Below are 20,507 nucleotides of genomic sequence, written 5' to 3' on the forward strand. Positions count from 1 at the left end.
ATCCCTTATTTTCAAATCCGAAAGTTGACAGTTATGCTGCTGATGCCTTATTTTCGAGGCTGCTGATCCCTTATTTTCAAATCTGAAAGTTGACAGCTATGAGCTACTCTCTGCAACAAGGAGTCTTTGCTACTCCTACCTGGAGATTGCACCTGAGACCTTCTGCATGCAAAGCACCTCCTCTACTACTGAGCGACACATGAACCGAGGGGTTCTAGTCTAAATTGTCGAACGAAGGAACTACTCTGAATTCTGAGGTGTTAGAAGCCTGACCTCCTCCTAGAAGCCTTATTTTAAAAAATCCCTCACGTCAATATACTGTACTCCCGCTGGAGAGCGATGGCTCCGCCTCCAATTCAAATTTGAAGCCCCGTCCTTTTCCCGCCCGAATTTGTTTTGAAACTGCAGTGACGTAGCCACGCCTGGTGAAGCCTTTCAGCCAATGAGAGCGCTAGTTTCCCAGGCCACGTCCGCCGCAGGGTGAGATTCAAAACAAGTCAGCTGGGTGGGCTCGCGGAGCTTCAGAGGGTCACGGGTCTTGGGAGTTCCGGGCAGTTCAAAAAGCAGCTCTCGGCTCCTGGAGCGAAGCTTGTGGCCCGCGCCAAAACTGGAGCCGGTTCCGAGGCCTGCCGCGGCTGCCGCCAGGGTTCGAAGAGGCGGGGTTAGAACCTCGGAGCGTTCGAAGGGGCGGAGCCGGAGCCGAAGGCAGTGGGTCGGTTACGGTGTAACAAAGTCTTCGCTCGGTCCGAGTCTGTTGTCATGGAGCTTATGGCCAGCAACATTCAGGTGCTGCTGCAAGCGGCGGAGTACCTGGAGCGCAGGGAGAGAGGTACCACCTGCCTATCTCAGGGTCGGGGGCGGTGGCTTGGCTATGCGGGGTATGAGGGCCATACTGTGGCTCCTCGATCGGAGGCAGGCAGGACCGGCTGTCCTCCGTGGGAGTGGGGCGGAGGAATGGGGTGGTGGGTTTCTTCCTTAGAAAAGAAGTGGGCTGGGGGTTATTAAATGGTGCGGAGGGGAAATCGTTCCGAGCCTCGGATTTTGTCTCGCAGAAGCCGAACATGGCTACGCTTCGCTGTCCCCTTACTCCGGGAAAGACTCGTTGCAGCCCCGGAAGAGGTCCAAGCCTCGGAATGCCCTGCAAAACCTCAGGTAAGAGTCCGGGTTTTGTTCTACTATTGCCATTGGAACTGCAGTGGAACATCTGGTGATGGACTAACTGAAAACAGAAGTCTATATAGCGAAATAAAAATAAAGAAGATGGGGGTGTGAAATCTCAGCGAGGCTGGCAAAGCGCTTCTTCAAAGTGATGGGGTCGCCACCAGAAACAAAATGCTTGTATATGACATGAGGCAACGAGTTTTGAATGCAGCATTAGTTGTATGGACAGTAGACCTGAAGTTACTGGGTTTGATTAATACTGATCCATGAATTTCAGTGTGTCTACTCTGAATTAAATTAGTTGGATACAAGCCCTAGCCACCAGCGGAGTTGTTTCTCTCTCCTGGACATCAGTTTTTGGCTTTGTGGTTTAAGAAAATCAAAACCTCCTCTTTCATTGGTTTTACCTTGCTCAGGAATTGGACTGGGTATTTTGTTTTACTTTTACATTTTCCACTAGAGCAAGGCTCACATTTCAATACATGGACCCCGAGGTTCCTATACTCTACTGCATTACTATCCAATAGGAGACAGAAGTCCTAATTGCAGGAAACAAAATGCTTTAATTGATGGTTGCATATTTCCTGTGACATTGTGCAAGCTCCGAGGAGCTGCATTCCTGGCATAGAGGTTAGCAGTTATGACTATTCCTGACATCTGGTTCTTTAAAACCAGTTGTGCCACTGTCACGCAACCACAAGCATGAGAACATAGGAAACGGCCTTATCCTGAGTCAGAGCATTAGTCCACCTAGCTCTATTGCTGTCTATATGCCAGGCGTAGCCAATGTGATGTCGGACTGCATCTCCCATCATCCTTGCAAATTAGCCATGCAGCTATGTTGCCATCCAACAACATTTTGAGAGCACAACATTGCCTGCCTGGTCTATACTGGCTGGCAGTGGTCTTTTGTAGCCCTACCTAGAGATGTTAAGGATTGAAACTGGAACCTTCTACATGCAAACCATATGCTCCATCCCTGAGCTATGTACCACCTCTTGGCTTTCTTACTGCAGAAATAGTTACACCCACCTCTTGCAGTGTGCTGTTGCACTTGTCATTTTCTCTGTGAAATCTGACTCTTCTCAAATAGGCATTTAGTTTTACATTACCTCAAGCTTGTACCTGCCACCCCAGACTTAGGGATTTGTGCTATTTATTACATGTTTCCTGGGCCCTTGGATGTGTGGGTTTCTGATGATGTAGCAAACATGACCTTGACCGGTCCAGTCCAGTGCCAGTTACTGGGCTTCTTCATAAACTACTTTAGAGAATGAAATGGATCTTCTTCCTCTCCTGTCCTGCATATTCACTATGTGGAGAGTAGACATTGAGCTTTGGGAAGGTAGGATTTTACTGGGATTGAATGAGAACTTTCTGTCTCGGTGGACAATGTGAACAAAACCAGTTATCATTTTTCTACAAATCTAAATGTGATCCATTAATCTTATTTCCTATTCTTCTTTCGTTTCAGAACTGTGCACAATGAGCTGGAGAAGCACAGGTAAATTTTGATATAGGAAGGGCTGGGGTTGCAGGGAGAAGAGGGGTAATTTCTCATTTATCATGTTCAGTAAGAAGTGGGAGTTGACAGCACTGAACATACCAGCTCCTCTTTATAAGAGCACTTCCTGTCTAAGTAGAGAGATGGAATTCATGAAGTAGCAAAAGCATTTTACAGCTGAGTAAGAAGGCTGCCCCAGGCCACTTCTACCTTGCCAAACTTAGATGTACACCGAATTTTTGTATAAGGAGTTAGCACGCTGTTGACCACTAGTTTTCAATAGGATTTTATTTTTAAATGGAGATGCACATAGGAGAATGTCCATGGAGGGAGATGTAAGTGAAGAAGTATGTGAAATATTTGGAGGACTATACATACTTTCCAATCAAATGGTGATAAAGTTAACATGTACTTACCACAGCTAAGTAAATAAAGTGTCTTGACCATGAGTAGGCAAACTAAGGCCCGGGGGCTGGATCTAGCCCAATCACCTTCTAAATCTGGTCCGCAGAGAGTACGGGAATCAGTGTGTTTTTACAAGAGTAGAATGTGTGCTTTTATTTAAAATGCATCTCTAGGTTATTTGTGGGGCATAAGAATTTGTTCATTTTTTAAAAAAAAAGTCCGGCCCCCAACAAGGTTTGAGGGACATTGGATCGGCCCCCTGCTGAAAAAGTTTGCTGACCCCTGGTCTTGACTCTCCAGCATTGAAATCCTGGCACCTCCTGCAATGAAGGTGCCAAGTGATAAATTTGTCACTCCTGATTAACCTTGCATAATTGTCAATCCCTGTATATCATATCTTGCCAAAATGCCTTTTTTGAGTTCCTGGTTTAATTTAAAATGCTCACATGTGGTTTCCATTGGGGTAGAGGATCACAAGATGTTCAACTTAGACCATAAAACTCAATACCTACAGTAAATAGATGAGATGTCAGGAAAGCCATGATTGGAACTCCTGTGTTTTTTAAAAGAAGTTAAAAGACATCTGAAGGAGTTAACTGCCTCTACACACAAATCACTTTGATCTTATATACACGCAAACACACACACACACTTCTGATAACTAGACGAAGATTGTGTTATGGATCTTCTGATACAACTCGTTTGGGCCAGTTTTTAGTTCTGTGTTCTTATGGTAGGGCTTTCCAACTGTTAAGATCCTGCGTGCAGTAGCCATGGATCACTCTACCACGATTTCTGTACAATGAGAGATAGGAAGAAAGCCATGTTGGTTGGGTCTGGGTGTCTGTAATTCTGCTCAAGCTACTTATTATAACCATCCCAATTTGTATTTATCTGCTACCTTTATCCATCTACCCATATCAGCTTGCTTGGATTCAGGAACACAGGCATGTAAGAGTTGCAGCAGATGATGAGATCTGGTTCCGTTCCCCCCTCTGTACATAAAGTTAATTAATTACAATGAAGTCTGAGACCTGGACTACATGGATGACTATAGCTCTCTAGCTAGAGGAGACTTAGGCACACATTTTCCAATTTTGTAAGGGCCTGGAAGTTGCCTCAAGGCCTTACCCAGAGACATGGCGAGCTCCCGTGCCATCTCATGCATCGAACCCACATTGTGATATCTTTTTCTCTGGCAGGAGGGCTCAGCTGCGTCATTGTTTGGATCAGCTAAAGCAACAGGTCCCCATGAACACGGAGTGCTCTCGTTATACAACCCTTAGTCTTTTGCACAGAGCCAGGCTGCATATTAAGGTAAGCGACACACTTCCCTGCTTACTGGCTGTCTTTCAAGGTTGCCTTGCCAGCCTTGTACTTTAAACTTGGAACACATGAGACAGACGGTGTTATGAGCAGGATCCAACAGATTTACTGAGTAGGGCTGGAAATGGATCGAACAGCTTCCAACCTCCAGACGGGTGAAAAATCACATGAGTGTAACTAAACCTCTTATTTTAGCAGTGTGTTGCGTTGCTAAGGGGTATACCTTTTTATTTTACCGCATATGAACTAATTCACATTGGGTGCTTCATTTGGCCCTGCTGGATCATACCCCTGTGATCTCTCATCTTGCCAGCAGCTGTGGCCACCCAAATGTTTCCAGGGAATTTATAAGCCAGACATAAAAGTCCTCCTGGACAGCTGTGATGGAAGTGCAGTGTTGCTTCCCAAAAACTCACAAAAGCTGGTAAACCCGGAAGGAGCCAAAGCATTTGCTATAGTTATTGGATATTGTCCTTGACCCCTTTTCCCCTTCCAGAAGCTGGAAGAGCAGGAGCAGAGAGCACAGCAACTGAAGGAGAGGCTACGCTGTGAGCAGCAGAACCTGCACCAGCGGCTGGAAGAGTTGCTGGCTCATTCCAGCGTGGAGAGGCTGCGAACTGATAGCCTGGACTCTTCTCGGTTCTCCTCCGAACGCTCCGATTCAGGTGGGTGTTGCCATACAATCGGATGGGCTGTGCTGCGGTCCCCATAGCTGGATGCGTTCTATTGAAGGCATAAGTGTAAGAGCAGGGTACACTGGACATTTCCTACTACAGCCTTCCTCAACCTGGTGCCTTCCAGACATTTTGGACTATTAAGTCCCATCAGTCTCAGCCAGCACAACTGTGCTGGCTCAGGTTGATGGGAGCTATAGTCCAAAACATGGAGAGTACCAGGTTGTGGAAGGCAGGGGTGGGGAACCTGTGACAGCTCCAAATGTTGTCAGACTACAACTCCTATCAGCCCTCTGCAAGGATGACCAAGGATGACAGGAGTTGCAGTTCAGCAGCATCTGGAGGTGTCCCAGTTCCTGTGCCTCTAGTGACCTTCTGGAGTGTCTGTAAAATATACTAGATCCTGTATGGGTAAAGAACTCTGATGTATTTTTTTTTCTGCTACAGAAGATGCAGAAGTGGACGTGGAAGGTCTGGCATTCAGCAGCGTTGAAGAGGATGTTGTGGCTGCCTTCAGCACTGGGCAGGAACACAGTTATTCCAGTGCCAGCAACTTTTGGTTATGATGGACAGAAGCCTAGTTATAAGGGCAGCTCTCACCCAGATGGATTTCCAGCAGCAAAGCCAGGATTTCATGAATGGAATTTGGCTCTGGACAAAACTCTGCATGGTGCAAAGGACAGTGCTACCCACGTTGTACCTCTACCTTTCTGCTAGACTAAGCCGGAACATTTTCTAGAGACTTGGATAAAAGACTTGGATTACTCAATTATGGGGCAGGGCTGAAAGAAGGGTGAGATCCCCACAGCACTTAATGTGTACCAGACAGATTACACTGTGCATGGGGTAGCTATATGGTTTTCTGTGCCCCACCCGCTGTGAAAGCTTGTGTGTCTCTTCCAGTCAGAAAGAGGAGGTAGGCTTGGCCTGTTAAGGACTGGAAGCAAGTCTCAACAAGGGCAACAGTAGACCATGACATACTGAATCATTCCAACTTTATAGCAGAGATGCACTTAGTTCCAGGAATGCAGGATGAACAAGCTAGCAAAACCCGGTTGCTCTTATCTCCAATTCCTCAACATGGAATGGGTTGCGTCAAGGGGAGCTGGGAACAGCTAGGACAATGCCTAGTGGGCTCTCATTCCATGGCACATTCCACCCAATTGAAGTATCTGATTTCCCCCGAAACAAACATTGCTTCCGTTTTGTGACCCATCCGCTTATGTACTCAGCAGTATTCTAGTAAAGGTTTTTAATTTCTTGCATCCTATTCATCTGGTTTTCTCCTAAGAATGCAAAACATGGGTGAGGCTGTTTATAGCATACTTGCTAACCAGCAGCCACCCACACCCACATCTTAATATACAGAGACCTCCAAGTTGCATAGAAGGTAAATGTAAACAGGAAGACTTCTATTGGCTTAGTCACAGCTTTGAAAATTGGTGCCCACCTGAGGAACAGGCCCTGGCACTGGATTAACTTGAAGTCTATTCTTTTAATGATAATTACACCTTTTAGAAAGAAGATGATTGTCAGATTTGTATAGTTTCAATTTAAAAAAAAACACAAAAGCTAGAGACATGCTTCCCAAGGGAAGAGACGCTTAGTTACAGACAGGTAAGCCTTCCAGTATTATTTTGTTGCATTCTATTCCCCACAGCAGGAAAACTGAGTTTTTTTCAAACATATTGCTGCTTCTTTTTAGTAGCTGCCTTGCTAGCCAAGTCCTTTGCTTTCTCAGTTGCTGCCAAGGCAGTCTCCTTGGCCTTCTCGGTTGCCTCCTTTGCAGTTTCCACCAAGGTTTTGGATGGTGCTTCACCTGTAATAAAGCCAAAAGCTCTTAAGTATGTCCACTGAACTGCCTGAAGGTCTGAACAAAAAATCAATGTAAGGGTTTTAGTTTGCTGCCTCTGTTTGTTTAGGTATCACTCTCTACAGTGGGCATCTCCTTCCACATAGTTAAGGAAGTGTTATTTTATCTAGCCTTAACGTTCACGAGAAACACCAATTGTTAAAAGAGAAACGGGGAGCCAAAGGGGAACTCTCCTGCTGTTTTCTCAATAGTCCATATTCCCACTAGCTAAAAGTCTGAAGTCTACAGGTTTACCTAGAACAAGCACTGAAGACGCCTGCCCCCCAAAAGGTAGCTCCAGACATTCTAAAGCTGCATTTTCTGTCTTCACCTCATTCCTTGGTTTTGAATGCTGAAACTACTCTGGAGCAGGACTGGTGAAATTAGCAACCCAAAACTCTCTTGGAACTTCCTGCAGAAAATGGAACAAGCTCTACCCTATTCGGTGCTAGCCTAAGGTCCGGTTGATGCAGCAAATCTGCTCCTCTCCCAACAAAATTTACATGCTTTCATGGGTGCAGTAAACTAAAGGGGGGGAATCTTGGCACTGGTAAAAGGGAGCTGTGCTTTTTAGAACCTGAATGTGCGAACAATGCTGGAGGCTTAGGAACTCCATCCCACTGTTTGCTTGTGGCATATTCTCAGACGCTTTCCTTTACCACCACAGTACTCACCTTGCATTTTGGCCAGCACGTACTCAAACCCTTTGGTACTCTTGGTCACATTGCTTTTGAACCTGGCCAAGCCAAACTCCTAAAACAAGAATACAGGGGGAGTGAGCAGAGAAAAGAATAATGAATGCCACCGCCGGAGTCCACTCATTTACACAACCTGAACTCAGAGGAATCAGCCTGGCTCATCAGCTATGTTCCTAGTAGACCTGGGTGATATATTAATATATCGGCCAGGAGCTGTATGAGGAGCAGGCCGTGATGTCAGTTTTTACTGGTGAAACTGCCACCACTCCTGAGTTCCTCCCCGCAGCAAGCGGTCAAAGGAGCCCCAATGCTGCGCCTGAGCCAAGAGCAGGGGCAGTTTCACCTTGTGTCTCGCGGGCAGAGGCCAATGCATCTTGTTTTTTTCGACACTGCGGTACATCACCAAACTGTGATGTTTGGCTGGTGATACACCACAGTGTTGAAAAGCTGATATCGCCCAGCCCTAGTTCCCAGTTACAAAAGTATCCAAAGGTACCCGTCATGTTGAGCTCTTCTAAGACTGCCTCTTTGCAGCTGATGTATATCAAGAGACACGGGTCACTGACCACTCACCTGGACAGCACGCGAGACACCAAACAGAGTGGAGGAAACCCAAGCTTCCCGCTGGACTTCTGTCCAGCTGCTGTTTTCAGGGTTCTCTCTGTAAACACACCGCTCCTCCACCACCTGCAAGGCACAAAAGATGGCACAACAAAATGACCATCAACTCCCCCCATAGGATGAAACACTGCAGGAGTTTATGCTGCTAGCCCTGCTCAAAGCCTGCTCACCATAAGACGTGCGTGATTAATGTTCCAGGTGAATGTGGTCATGGTTCGGTTCTGTGGGTCCACAATGGAATCTTCGAGGATGTAGACAGAGTGGGCGACATTGGATGGAAAGAAGCGCTCTGCCCAGCGAGGCATCCTGTTGGTCTTGGTGAGGAGCCGCCTGGAAAGCAGCTTCTGGTCTTCTGTCACCTCTCGGTGTAAAATGTCTTCTGTCAGGACATGTTTGCTGGGGAGGAGAGAAGAGCGTCTGACGAATTCATTTTAAGCTGTGCTTCCTCAACTGGTGCCCTCCAGTTGTTTTTTTGGAGTACAACTCTGATTGTCCCTGGCTGATGTCCATGTTGGTTGGGGCAGATAGGAGTTGGTAAGTCCCAGAGGGCACCAGATTGGGGGAAGGCTGTTCTAAGCTTTCCTATGTGCATAATCATGTGACAAGAGTACATTGCCTCCTATCCAGTCACTCAGCAGAGTGGAATGCCATTCCTAGCTGGACTGCTTCCCTCTGTCCCACTTAGGCCCCAGTTTAGCAGTTTTTCCCAAGCCACCTCCACTAGATGGCATGTACGATGTTAACATGTTGCTTAGGGAGCTGCAGAGCTCCCAAATGTAGCTGACCCTAGCCAAAATTGAGGCTTAATGACAGTGCCACTCAGCTAATCAGTGCTGACTTCAAGCCCTGCTTAGATTGGCTGGGATCTTCCTTTGTAGCTCAGCTTGAGTTCAAGTCACTCTGCAAAGAAAAAAAGGATTACCTGAGGTCCCGGTGGTGTCAGATGATTTACAGGCTGATTTACAGGCAAGTCAATCACCACCAGAAGCTAGTAGTTGGTTTTAATCAACTGATCCCTAATGAAAACACAAATCTGTGCATGTGCACTTTTACAGCAGTGTTAAGAGCTCAAACTCGGCCCTCCAGATGTTTTGAGACTACAATTCCCATCATCCCTGACCACTGGTCCTGCTAGCTAGGGATCATGGGAGTTGTAGGCCAAAACCATCTGGAGGGTCGAGTTTGAGGAAGCCTGGTTAAGAGGATGCTTTCCTCAAGAGTCAAGGCAGCAGGCAAAGAGAAAAGGTTGTCTGTGGCATTTGAAAATGGCTCTTCCAGAGCAAACTTCGATATTTTTTTACACACACCACACCCGTACCTCCAGCATATCTGCCTATGCCAATCTATCATCTAGCAAATCTTTTTGATCTTATTTACTCCTGTTTATAGAAATCCCTGCCCTGCCCCACCTCCCAAAATCCAAATGATCGGTAAACAGTAAGCTCCGACGGCTTAGCCTCAAAGAAGAGGCTATCAAAGATTACACCCTGATGGCCACAAAGCCTCTCCCGGCGCACTAGGTGAAAGGTTCATGCAGCGGCCTTGGCCAAGGCAGAGAAGAAAGGCAACTGCTTCACCAGCACGTACGTCTCCTGCCAGACTTTCCCCCACTGCATTACCCCGTCTTGAGACCGCCGCTGGGGGCAGCACAGATCGCCAGGTTGAGCCCACCAATTCGGGGCTGCGAGCACCCCGACGCGCGCTCCCCTAGCGGCAAGCCTCAGCCAACCGAGCAGCCTGTATGTACGTGAACAGGCTGGGGCTGGGAATGCCGCATCTGCCCCGAGTGCGGGGCCACCCGAAATGTATGGGGCTTGCTCCGGAGCCAATGACGGGAGCAGGGATCACGGGAGGGAGAAAGTATCGTTCTGTCAGGCTGTCGCCCGGCATCCCCTACGAGGAAAACACTGTGCGCCCCCAGCCCAGCCCTTTTCACTTCCTACTGGGGAGGGGGAGGGAGAGAGGAGACCCCACGGCCCGCGCTCACCTGTAGGGGTTCGGATAGCGCTGCCAGAAGGCGGCGAAGACTTGGTCCCAGGGCCCCTTGAGGACGCTCAGGGTCAGGAAGTATTTCCCCATCACCTCCGCGGTCACCGATCCTGCAGGAGACGGAGAGGAAACGGCGGCGGTCGCCCGGCGGCCTGGCCCGCCTTACGCCTCCCGGGCCTCTCGCTCGCCGAGGCCTCTCTCCGGCGTCACGGCCAGTCCCGAAGATCGCGGCCAGCGGCGCCCAGCGGCCGCCATGCGAGGGCAGGGCAGCGGCAGCGACTTCCGCGACGAGCAGCCCAGGCGCTTCCGCCGCCTCAGCTCCGCCAGCCTCCTGCTTCCTCCCTCCTCGCGCGCTTGGGGACGCAGGCCCTGCCCCGCCGCGGCCGCGCGCTTCCGGCCCCGCCGCGAAGCCCCGCCCCCTTCCGCGGGCTGCTCCGCCGCCGCAGCAGCGCTGGCTGGGAACTGGTCCGTCGGCGGCTCGTTCCCCCGCCGCCGCCGCCGCGTCCCGACTCCCTCCCGCCTCCGCCAGCGGCGACCGGCTCCAGCGCCATGAGACCGGGGTGAGCGCCGCCGCCCTCTCCCTCCGCAGCCCGGCCCTGCAGAAGCCGCCAGCCCCTGCCGCCCGGGCAACCGGGGCTGGGCGCTGAGCGCTGTCCCGAAGCCTCCGGGGAGCCTCCTGTTAGGATCACCCTTGCCGCGTCATCGGATCCAGGGTCCTGCCAGACCTGGGGCCAGTCCCTCAGCCCCTGTGCGCCCACATGGGGGGAGTTCGTGGAGGCCAAGGGAAGCCCATGCGCCCCTCCCCTGGGGACAGAGCAGCGTAGAATCGCGGAATGGTAGAGTCGGAGGGGACCCCGAGGATCATCTAGTCCAGCCCCTTAGAGCGTAGGGCAGCACCCCGGTGGGCAGCTGCCGCAGAAATGGGTAGTGCTGGAGAAATACGTTTCTTGTTGTCGTTGTGAATAGTATTGCCCTTTTTGCCTCCCTCTCCGCATTTTTTTGAAGAGCTGCTACTGCCTGCCAGTACAGTGGTACCTCGGGTTAAGTACTTAATTCGTTCTGGAGGTCTGTTCTTAACCTGAAACTGTTCTTAACCTGAGGTACCACTTTAGCTAATGGGGCCTCCTGCTGCCACCGGCCGCCAGAGCCCGATTTCTGTTCTTATCCTGAAGCAAAGTTCTTAACCTGAAGCACTATTTCTTGGTTAGCGGAGTCTGTAACCTGAAGCGTATGTAACCCGAGGTACCACTGTAGCTTCGTGCAACTGCTGTGGAGGATGCAGGGCACACCTGCATTCCGGGCAATGCCAGGCCTTCTGGCTTATGCCTACTGGAGCCCTCTTAGCTTTCGAGGTGACGTGGGAACGGGGAGGTGCTGCTCCTGAGTCACTTGCTGTACTTCCTCGTCTGCTTACTGCAGGTGAGCCTCTCCACCTGAGCTGCATCTGTCTTAGGCTACGCCAGCCGACTCAGGTGGGGGCGTTGGGGATCCCCCTGGACCACCTGGAGGGGAACACACGGCTGCCAGGGCAAGAGGATGAGCGGGCAGCGTGTGGATGCCAAAGTTGTGATGCTGGGCAAAGAGTACGTGGGCAAGACCAGCTTGGTGGAGCGATACGTTCACAACCGCTTCCTTGTGGGACCTTACCAGAACGTGAGTGTGTCCTTTGGGGGGTGGGGGGCAGATGTGGAGAGCCTTTCAAGTGGCAACTGGGTTGAGCAATCTGTAGTCCTCTTCCGCTCCCACCCCTCCACTTCTTAAATCTTTATCAGTGAATCTTGTATGTTGTGAAATGGACATTTGGTGAGCGGTTTGTAACCACAAAGGAACTTTGAAGCCTAAAAGAAAGTGAAACTAAGAAGGCCCGTAAGACAACGTGCCATATCAGAAGGGGCCATGTTGGCTAGGAAAAAGAAAGAAACTGCTAGTATCTGCTATCTGTTAAAGGTAGCCTCTATTAAAGGTAGCCTTGCAAAGAGATTCACTGATGTCACTAATCCACAGAAATATTTACTAGCTTGCCTGTCAGTATGTACTTGTGTTAGTCATTTGTTTGTGATGCTCTGACAGCCTAAAAAGGAGTGGGGGATGCAGCAATTCTTTTCCTATTTGTAAAAACTTCCTGGTTTGGACGTCTGGAAGAAATACTTGTTTGCCACTAGTGGCTACTTTCAAAGAGCTGATGAGGTGGTGCAGCTGCATTCATATGTATTCTTCTTATTTTAGACAATAGGTGCTGCGTTTGTAGCCAAAGTGATGCCAGTGGGAGGTCGGACCGTAACTTTGGGAATCTGGGTAAGTCTTAAGATGGGAATGACACTGGCTGTGTGTGGCAAACATAAAGTACCAGAGAACTAATGGGACATGCTTTGGTTGTGCAGGGGAGGGGGGACAAGTGTAAGAAGGCTTCTAGAACAGTGGTTCCCAAACATTTCCCCCATGAACAGCTTGAAAATTGCTAAGGGTCTTGGTGCACTACTTAACTAATTTTCTTTCTGTTGTAATGCACTATGCTAGATGCTACATGATTTTCGTAATACAATATCAATTCCAATTGTAATACAAATGGTAATACAATAAGAGACAATATGTTTCTGGCTCCTGGTCTTCACTCCTTTCAAGTCACTTCCTCCTGCCTGTCGCTTCTGGTCTGTCCCAGAACAGCCACTGCTCCTGTTGTTCACAGACATGCTGCAGACCACCCGAGTTAGGTTTGTGGGGCACCGTTTGGGAACTTTAGAGCTTTCTCGGTGGTGGCACCCCAACTGTGGAACGGCCTCCCCAGAGATGCTTGCTTGACACCTTTCTGGCACCATGTAAAGACATCTCTATTTAGTCGGGCCTTTGAAACAATTTGTGGTCTTCAAATCCCGGCTCGTAATGTCAGGTGTTTATTGTTGTACACTGGTTTTCTCTCTGTGTGTTTAATGCTGCTATTTAATTATTTCGCACTTGTAGCTGAATCATTGTATTTATTCTTTTATTTCTTTTGAGCTGCCTGGCAAACGTTCTATGTACTCCACAACACTGACAGTATTTCTTTTCGTTCCTTCACTTTGATCAGCCTGTTTTGGGTTTAATTGAAAGAGGGCTATATGCCAGGCTCTAGGGGCTGGATTCCACTGCCCAGTTCTGTTAGCAGACGCCAGCGCAAGGCCTCCCACTAGTGCGGTTGGGCTTTCCCCGTTGCTGTGTGTTTCCCCTAAAGCTGCTCTGAAGGGTTGGGTGAATCCCCAGAACAATATACAGTGGTACCTCAGTTTTCAAACATAATCTGCTCCAGAAGACTGTTTTGAGTTCTGAAACTTTTGAAAACTGAAAACTCAATAGCCGACAGCCAGGCCTCAGGATCCTGCACTCAGCAGAAGCCACATGGCATGTTCGACTTCCAAGGCGTGTTTGAAAACCAAAGCATTTACCTCTGGGTTTACAGCATTCGAAAACCGAAATGCTCATCAGTGGAGACGTTTGAAAACCGAGGTACCACTGTACAGGGAAGTGAAATCATTTTAACAGACAAGCAGACTGGCTCCTTAGTGCTATGTTGAATTCCATTGGGATTCTAAGTTTCTCCCTCTTACTGTTTCTCCCTTTTCTAGGATACAGCTGGCTCAGAGCGTTATGAGGCCATGAGCCGGATATACTACCGTGGGGCAAAAGCTGCCATTGTATGTTATGGTAAGAGTTCACTTGCATGCCAACTCAGGTACCCATGTAGCTCTGGACTACCAATGCTAGGAGAACATTCTTACAAACTTGGAAAGGGCGGTGCTAGCCAATCCATTGTTCTGAAGGAGATTTGTGTGCAAATATTTGGGAACAGTATCAAACGAATACAGAGGGAGTATAATTGGGATGTTGTTTGGGGATTAGTGCTTGCTACAAACTCAGGCCCTCCTTCCATCGGGATGTTGGTTGAGGGTCCCTTGATCTCTCCATTGTCATCGCTTTCTTACAGTGACAGACTGCCCTCTAGTTGCACAGGGTTGGTTCCTCTGCAGATGTGCAGGTGTCCAGTTAAGAACATCATGGAAATACCAATTCCTCAGGATGTGGGCACTTAGCCGCTGCTTTACTTGCCAGCTTTACTGCCTCTTTTCTTGTTTCCTAAGCTGTGTCTATTAGCAGTTTCACTTCCACAATAGAGAGGGCAGTTTGCTCTGCCTCAGAACTAGCAGCAGTGAGAGATTCTCATGCGGTGCTTTGGGGGTTATATCATTGTGCTTGTCTTTGTGGAAAGAGCTAGCGCCTGCCAAATGCATTTTATGCCCTCAAATAGAGCCCACATGGCAGCCTGCTTCTTCTGTCAGGGGCAACACTAACCTTGCACCATTCAGACACCAATTCCTGTCTTCATTTGTGTCCATCCCTCTTCCCTCTCCATGGTGCCACTTTAAGAGTGCCCTGTAAAGGCCAGAAGGGAGGCAAGGAGCTGCCTCTATAGTGCTCCTGTCTTTAAGAGGACAACTCTGTGAAAGCTGCACATGTAGTTCTATCTCCTCCTCAATAGCTATTATGATGGCAGCAGAGTTGCTGAAATCGTTAGTCTACCTCTAGTCTGGGATAAATTACATGATTTGTGTTGGCCATGGGAGATTCCCTATCACTGGAGGTTTCCTGGTGTTTCTTTGCCTAAACACAAAACTGCATGGCTGTTACCTTAATAGGAGGGAAAACGTCTCTACCCAGTGATACTACTGTGGTTTGGCATACCAAGGCAGTCAAACTATGGCTGCTCAACAGGACTGGCTGTACAGTTAGGTGAAATGAGACAGGAGCCTCAGGCAGTTGAAGGCTGATGGTGGTAAGAGAGACACAGTGAGATGTTGGAGGGCAGAGCTGTGTGTGCCACGTGGCCTGTCTTGTGTCCTCTAAGCTAGAATGACACTGTCCTCTTGCCACTGTTGAGACGAGATTCAACTACCAGTCCAGTCAACTTTTGTACATGGAAAGAGGGTGCCATTTTGCCCTTTGCCTCAGGCAAAAAAATGTATTGCTCCAGCCCTGGTGTCTAAGTCAAGAAAGCTGGGCAGTTCCCATTAGCTTTCCTTTAACTCTTCGTGGAAGGGGATTTGTGTGTGTGGCGCTGTGGGTTAAACCACAGAGCCTAGGGCTTGCCAATCAGAAGGTCGGCGGTTTGAATCCCTGCAACGGCGAGAGCTCCTGTTGTTCAGTCCCTGCTCCTGCCAACCTAGCAGTTTGAAAGCATGAAGTGCAAGTAGATAAATAAATCCTGCTCCAGCGGGAAGGTAAATAGTGTTTCTGTGTGCTGCTCTGCTTCACCAGAAGTGGCTTAGTCATGCTGGCCACATGACCCAGCTCCCCCAGCCTATAGAGCGAGATGAGCGCCGCAACCCCAGAGTCGTCTGCGGCTGGATCTAACGGTCAGGGGTCCCTTTACCTTATCTTATTATACACATTTCAGTTGTGTGCCACAAAAGAACTCAAGATGCGTGGACAGAGGCTCTATTATGAGCCCTTCAGGGAAAGAGAGCAATTCTTTCCTAGCCAACCTATTCATTTCAGTACCTCAGTTACTCTGCCTATATATACAGGGGTCAGTGAATCTGCTTTATGAACTTTTTGGGTGGGATCTAGTCTTGACACCTCCCCACTTCCACAGATCTTACTGATAGCAGCAGTTTCCAGAGAGCAAAATTCTGGGTGAATGAGCTGCAGAACTTTGAGGAGGTAAGTAGATCTCCATTTCCAGGCAGGGAGAAAAGAAATATTCACCTCACTGGGAGAGCCACAGGGAATGTTGGTCTTACAGAGGAGCATCATTCTATAATTTGTATACTGGGACACTGGAGGGAAGTTCCTCATTGGGATGGAGGGAGGGAGGGTGGCCAGTTGTTGATAAGTTACATGGTTGCTTGACTTGTATCTCATGTTTTTGGGAAGGTCAGAAGTATGAGGCTTCCAGACCGTCTCCCAGGTGGATTTAGCAGCACAACAGCATTGTGTGTAACCATTCCCTGAGTTCTGTTAATTGTGTGCACCTTAGGATTGCATTTTGGGCATGTCAAATTTTTGCTGTTACTACTACTACATTTTAATTATTATCTGCCCTTCACCTTAAGGTTCCAGGGCAGGTTACAACAATTTAAAGTACAGTATGAAACAGTTTTAAAACTTACAATTAAAAAAAAACACAGTCACAAAAAATAGGGTGGGTCCTGTTGGTTTGGCTACATGGATTCTTGGCAATACCTGCTTGCTAGACTGACCTTGTATGGAAGTACTTGCCTTGTTCTCTTTCTCTGCAGAACTGCAGGATCTATTTGTGTGGCACCAAGTGTGATTTGTTGGACGAGGACAGGAGAAGGCGAGGAATTGACTTCCATGATGTGCAGGACTATGCGGATGGTTAGGCTTTTCTTCTTCACTTGTTGGGAGGAGAGAAAGGGAATCTCAGTGCACCAGGAGCTCTTAACATTGGTGCATCTACAACGGCGGTCCCCATTGTAGAGTAAAACGACTAAAACTTTCCGTCTGACATACTGTCATTTCAGAGATCAAAGCCGAGCTGTTTGAAACCTCCAGTAAGACTGGGCAGAATGTGGGTGAGTATTGCTTCCAGGGTGCATTGCAAGGCTTTATGGTGCTTAAGTGTGGCTAATGCCTCTGGACAGTCACACCCAGAGTGAGAAGACTGCTGTTCTCCTTTTGGTTGGGGGCAGTTTGCATATGGCGTCACTGTGGCTCCTGATAAATAAGGGTGATGCCGAGTACCTTGCCCATGCTTTCTCGCCAGGTGGAACTGCACCACAATTCCAAATTCCAATAAGTTCAAGATTATGGCTGCAATCTGATGAGAGTGGACAAGTGGGGCAGGGCAGTAGGTCTCAAGGTATCACCGTGTCTACCAAAGGATATCCAGGATGCTTATTTCTGAGTTTTGTTCCCTTTTATCATTCAGTCATAATTTTGTAGCCAGTGGCCATTTGCTGCCTCCCAAGTTCAGGTCAGTTCAGGTGTTCCTACTGAGGCCAGCTGTGGGCGAGACACCAATCCTGTGTTGCTGTGTTTTGTTTACAGATGAGCTCTTCATGAAGGTGGCTGAGGATTATGCGCAGCTTACTGCCTTTCAGGAGATGACAGGTGAGTTTCTGAACAAGATACTTCCACTGTGTGTGTGTGCTCACATGTTCTTCTGAACATGCATAGAACCTCTGGTGCAATTATATTTCCTGGACATGAAAGTGGGACTTGGGGACACGCTGAGTAAGAAAAAAAAGTGTTTTAAGAATGCCCATGATTTTTTACATGTGTAGAAAGCAGAGACTCCATGAACTGCATTTCCAAATGAACTCTATTGCCTCTGGGAAGAGAGGAGCTGGGGAAAGCAGGGGAGGGGGACCTAACTGCAGTGGTTCAGGGTAGGGGGAGGTATAGTGTGGAAGGTGGGGCAGACTGTAAGGGGCACACAGCACAGGCAGTTAGCGACTGTGCAGTGTGCCAGCCCCCCCTCCACCTGGGGAATTGCAGTTGTCCTGTCAGCCAGCTCTTGGACTTGCTACTGCTGCTGTTGCTGAATGCCAGGTTTGCTCTTGAGTAAGACCTCCCTCATCCATGATCTGATTGTGGATGAGGAGGCTGTTCTGCTCTGTATCATTGAGACCTGGCTGGATGAGCAGGGTGGAGTTGGTCTGTGCCCACCTGGGTACTTGGGTGTGGCATCAGGACAGACTTGAGGGTCAGGGAGGGGGAGTTGCGATAGTCTGTAGACTCTCCCCATATGAACCAGCCTGGGCCCTGCGATCATCTGAGGCCCTTATTTGTGCCTCCTCTGTGAGAGGTCTAGGGTGGCAACACAATAAAGGGCCTTTTCTGTGGAGACTCCATCTGGGGAACGTTCTCCCCAGGAAGGCACACCTGGCACCTTCGTTGCATATCTTTAGGCAAAAGGTGAAAACCAGGCATTTCAACCAGGCATTTGGTCCATGGCTTTTTAGATGTGGGAGGGGGAGGGTATTGGTTTGCTTTTATTATATATTTTGTATTTTTGTGTTGTGAACCACACTAGGCTCTTTAGATGAAGGACTGTATACACATTTAATTAATAAAAGTAATAGTAATAATTGTTGATAACATGGGAGGGTTGGGAGTGGGGGATAATCTGTTGTGTGTTGGTCTTTACCCCTTGTATGCAAACTTGATCTGGACAGGGCAGGACTTTTCCCTGGGAGAAAGAAATCCTCTTAACAGAGCCATTAAATATTCTGCTGCTACAGATCTGCCCCTCTTTCCTAACCCTTGTATATGTTCTGCTTTCAGAGGAGAAAGGAGTTGATCTGAGCCAAAAGAACACTACCACCTACTTTTATAGCTGTTGCCATCACTGAGTTCTTTCCTTGTTTTGCCAAAGCAGCAGTGCTCCCCTCCTGGGATAGCAGTTCATGCTGTCTTGGGATAGTTCACACTGTTTCCCTGCTGTATGGAATGTTTTGCCCTTTTGGACCTGTGGAGCATCACTTGCTGACACTTCTCCTTGGAATGGGGGGAGGGGGGAGAACATGGCACACGCTGCGAGATTTTCTGCTGCCTTGTTGACCAGAGACCTTGACTGCCTTGTGCTCCCATCCCTTCCAGAGGCTGACTTAAAATTCTTGACGCGCTTCAGGAATTGCTTTTTCACAACTGGCTCTCCAACGCTGAAGACACCTTGTTCTGGCAGTGGTTGGTTCTGCTGTTTTGATGGTGTTGCACCTGATTTTTTGCTTTATTATTTAAATGGCTTCTAATAAGCTATGTATATGTAAATAAAAGCGCATTGTGGTCCTGTGTTGTTGAGAAACACAGCTAGGTTTGTTTTCTTATTGAAGTTACTCAAACTTGTTTCCAGGCTAAACTCTTAGAGGAGATGGGAAGAAACATGGGTGCCTCTCCTACTACAGGGGCTGACCACCAGTTTCTAATGGTTGACGTTTCTCTGCGACGTTCCAGCAGTTGAAACATGCATTGGTACAGGGAGAAAAAACAAGCATCTGAGGAGGCTTAGGAATTTGCTGCGTTGTTTTTTAATTGGCCAATTTGATAGATGTGTACGTGTGTGATAAACAGGCCCAGTTGCTCCAGTACTGTAAATGCATCAATCGGCATCACAGAACAGTTGTAGATACAAGCAGTGATGGGCTTTGCAGCAGTTATAAGGCGGCTGGAAAATGAAGGGGAACCTGGGCTAGGCTATAGTTGGCTGGATCACCAGGGTTGCTGATCTACACAAGCAGGCCACCCTCTTTCCAGAGAAAGCAGAAGGCAGATGCAGCTGGGGATCCCTGTGCCAAGGACGGTGGAAGTTGAAGCACGGCATGGCAGCTGAATGGAAAAGGTTACAGAGCTGCACAATACTCTGCCATTTGACGGAGTGGGCTGTTTCTATCCATTTTCCTTTACATGATCATCTCTGTGGAATGGAACATACCGATGGTTTTTCTCCAACATATGCTCTCTTCCCTTAGATGTTTTGGAGTGTGTTTTATGCTTTAAATATATATACCTGGATATCTTTTTACTATATTGTTACAGGTAACTGCCATAGTGCAACTCTGGTCTTGGCTAACCTAGTGGCCTGTGGCTGGGGGAGAAGTACCGTATTTTTCGCTCTATAAGACGCACCAGACCACAAGACGCACCAAGTATTTGGAGGAGGAAAACAAGAAAAAATATATTCTGAATCTCAGAAGACAAAACAGCAAGAGGGATCACTGCGCAGCGAAAGCAGCGATCCCTCTTGCTGTTCTGGCTTCTGGGATAGCTGTGCAGCCTGCATTCACTCCATAAGACGCACACACATTTCCCCATACTTTTTAGGAGGGGAAAAGTGAGTCTTATAGAGCAAAAAATACGGTAATTGGTAGGCACAAGGTAGGGCCCCTCACTCCGTGTACTAAAAATTGGGGGCAAAAGTATTGAAAGTGATCTTTGGGCTGTAGTTCCATTGACATCTACCTCTGTGTCAAATTTCAAAGGCTTTACACAAGCAGCAAGAGCCCCAAAGCTTCCTAAGAGTTATTTGCTACATTGGTAATAAAGGTCCATTCTCAGGTTGATTTACCAAACCTTTAAGTCTCTATGGAAGTTGAGTTTTCAGAAGTAGTTGCTAAATGGTTAGATGCACCTCACAAGTTATAATTGAGAGCAATATCTCAGACTTTGTATCATTCTGAAAAGCCACTTATCTCTAAGCTATAAATTACTGTTTTGATCTGGTACAAGCTGAGCAGCCCCCTCTCCATTCCCCCAGCTGTGACCCACAGAAGACCACAAATTCA

The 20,507-nt window shown here is 48.2% G+C and overlaps 3 protein-coding genes across 3 annotated transcripts; 2 read left to right on the plus strand and 1 right to left on the minus strand.

The window, feature by feature from the left end:
* The first annotated feature begins 489 nt into the window (after positions 1-489).
* On the plus strand, positions 490-6,335 carry MXD3 (MAX dimerization protein 3). Its single transcript, XM_081185295.1, has 6 exons — positions 490-829; positions 1,053-1,152; positions 2,636-2,665; positions 4,273-4,387; positions 4,893-5,061; positions 5,518-6,335. The coding sequence occupies exons 1-6, from the start codon at positions 760-762 to the stop codon at positions 5,634-5,636; spliced, it is 603 nt and encodes a 200-aa protein (XP_081041421.1). The 5' UTR covers positions 490-759; the 3' UTR covers positions 5,637-6,335.
* A 210-nt stretch (positions 6,336-6,545) lies between these two features.
* Positions 6,546-10,547, minus strand: PRELID1 (PRELI domain containing 1). The gene is made up of 5 exons (XM_081185291.1): positions 10,229-10,547; positions 8,412-8,637; positions 8,194-8,307; positions 7,597-7,675; positions 6,546-6,889 (listed from the first exon to the last, which is right to left on the minus strand). Exons 1-5 carry the CDS (start codon positions 10,318-10,320, stop codon positions 6,750-6,752), a joined length of 651 nt encoding a protein of 216 aa, XP_081041417.1. The 5' UTR covers positions 10,321-10,547; the 3' UTR covers positions 6,546-6,749.
* Positions 10,548-10,645: 98 nt separating this feature from the next.
* Positions 10,646-19,030, plus strand: RAB24 (RAB24, member RAS oncogene family). Its single transcript, XM_081181630.1, has 9 exons — positions 10,646-10,790; positions 11,650-11,883; positions 12,457-12,525; positions 13,830-13,908; positions 15,854-15,921; positions 16,500-16,599; positions 16,746-16,796; positions 17,272-17,334; positions 18,511-19,030. Exons 2-9 carry the CDS (start codon positions 11,767-11,769, stop codon positions 18,576-18,578), a joined length of 615 nt encoding a protein of 204 aa, XP_081037756.1. The 5' UTR covers positions 10,646-10,790; positions 11,650-11,766; the 3' UTR covers positions 18,579-19,030.
* Positions 19,031-20,507: the final 1,477 nt, after the last annotated feature.

The sequence above is a fragment of the Podarcis bocagei genome (assembly GCF_964188305.1).
Source record: "Podarcis bocagei genome assembly, chromosome: 2".
In the NCBI taxonomy this organism is placed as follows: Eukaryota; Metazoa; Chordata; class Lepidosauria; order Squamata; family Lacertidae; genus Podarcis; species Podarcis bocagei.

What these genes read in the sequence shown, in the direction of transcription:
- MXD3 (XM_081185295.1), top strand. Translation starts at nt 760, where the DNA reads ATGGAGCTTATGGCCAGCAACATTCAGGTGCTGCTGCAAGCGGCGGAG. An exon ending in CCTGGAGCGCAGGGAGAGAG is followed by an intron (nt 830 to 1,052) that starts GTACCACCTGCC and finishes TTTGTCTCGCAG; the next exon opens with AAGCCGAACATGGCTACGCT. An exon ending in GAGCCAGGCTGCATATTAAG is followed by an intron (nt 4,388 to 4,892) that starts GTAAGCGACACA and finishes TTCCCCTTCCAG; the next exon opens with AAGCTGGAAGAGCAGGAGCA.
- RAB24 (XM_081181630.1), top strand. Translation starts at nt 11,767, where the DNA reads ATGAGCGGGCAGCGTGTGGATGCCAAAGTTGTGATGCTGGGCAAAGAG. An exon ending in TTGTGGGACCTTACCAGAAC is followed by an intron (nt 11,884 to 12,456) that starts GTGAGTGTGTCC and finishes TTCTTATTTTAG; the next exon opens with ACAATAGGTGCTGCGTTTGT. An exon ending in TGTGCAGGACTATGCGGATG is followed by an intron (nt 16,600 to 16,745) that starts GTTAGGCTTTTC and finishes CTGTCATTTCAG; the next exon opens with AGATCAAAGCCGAGCTGTTT.
- PRELID1 (XM_081185291.1), bottom strand. Translation starts at nt 10,320, where the DNA reads ATGGGGAAATACTTCCTGACCCTGAGCGTCCTCAAGGGGCCCTGGGAC. An exon ending in CGCTATCCGAACCCCTACAG is followed by an intron (nt 8,638 to 10,228) that starts GTGAGCGCGGGC and finishes TCTCCTCCCCAG; the next exon opens with CAAACATGTCCTGACAGAAG. An exon ending in CGTGCTGGCCAAAATGCAAG is followed by an intron (nt 6,890 to 7,596) that starts GTGAGTACTGTG and finishes GCTTTATTACAG; the next exon opens with GTGAAGCACCATCCAAAACC.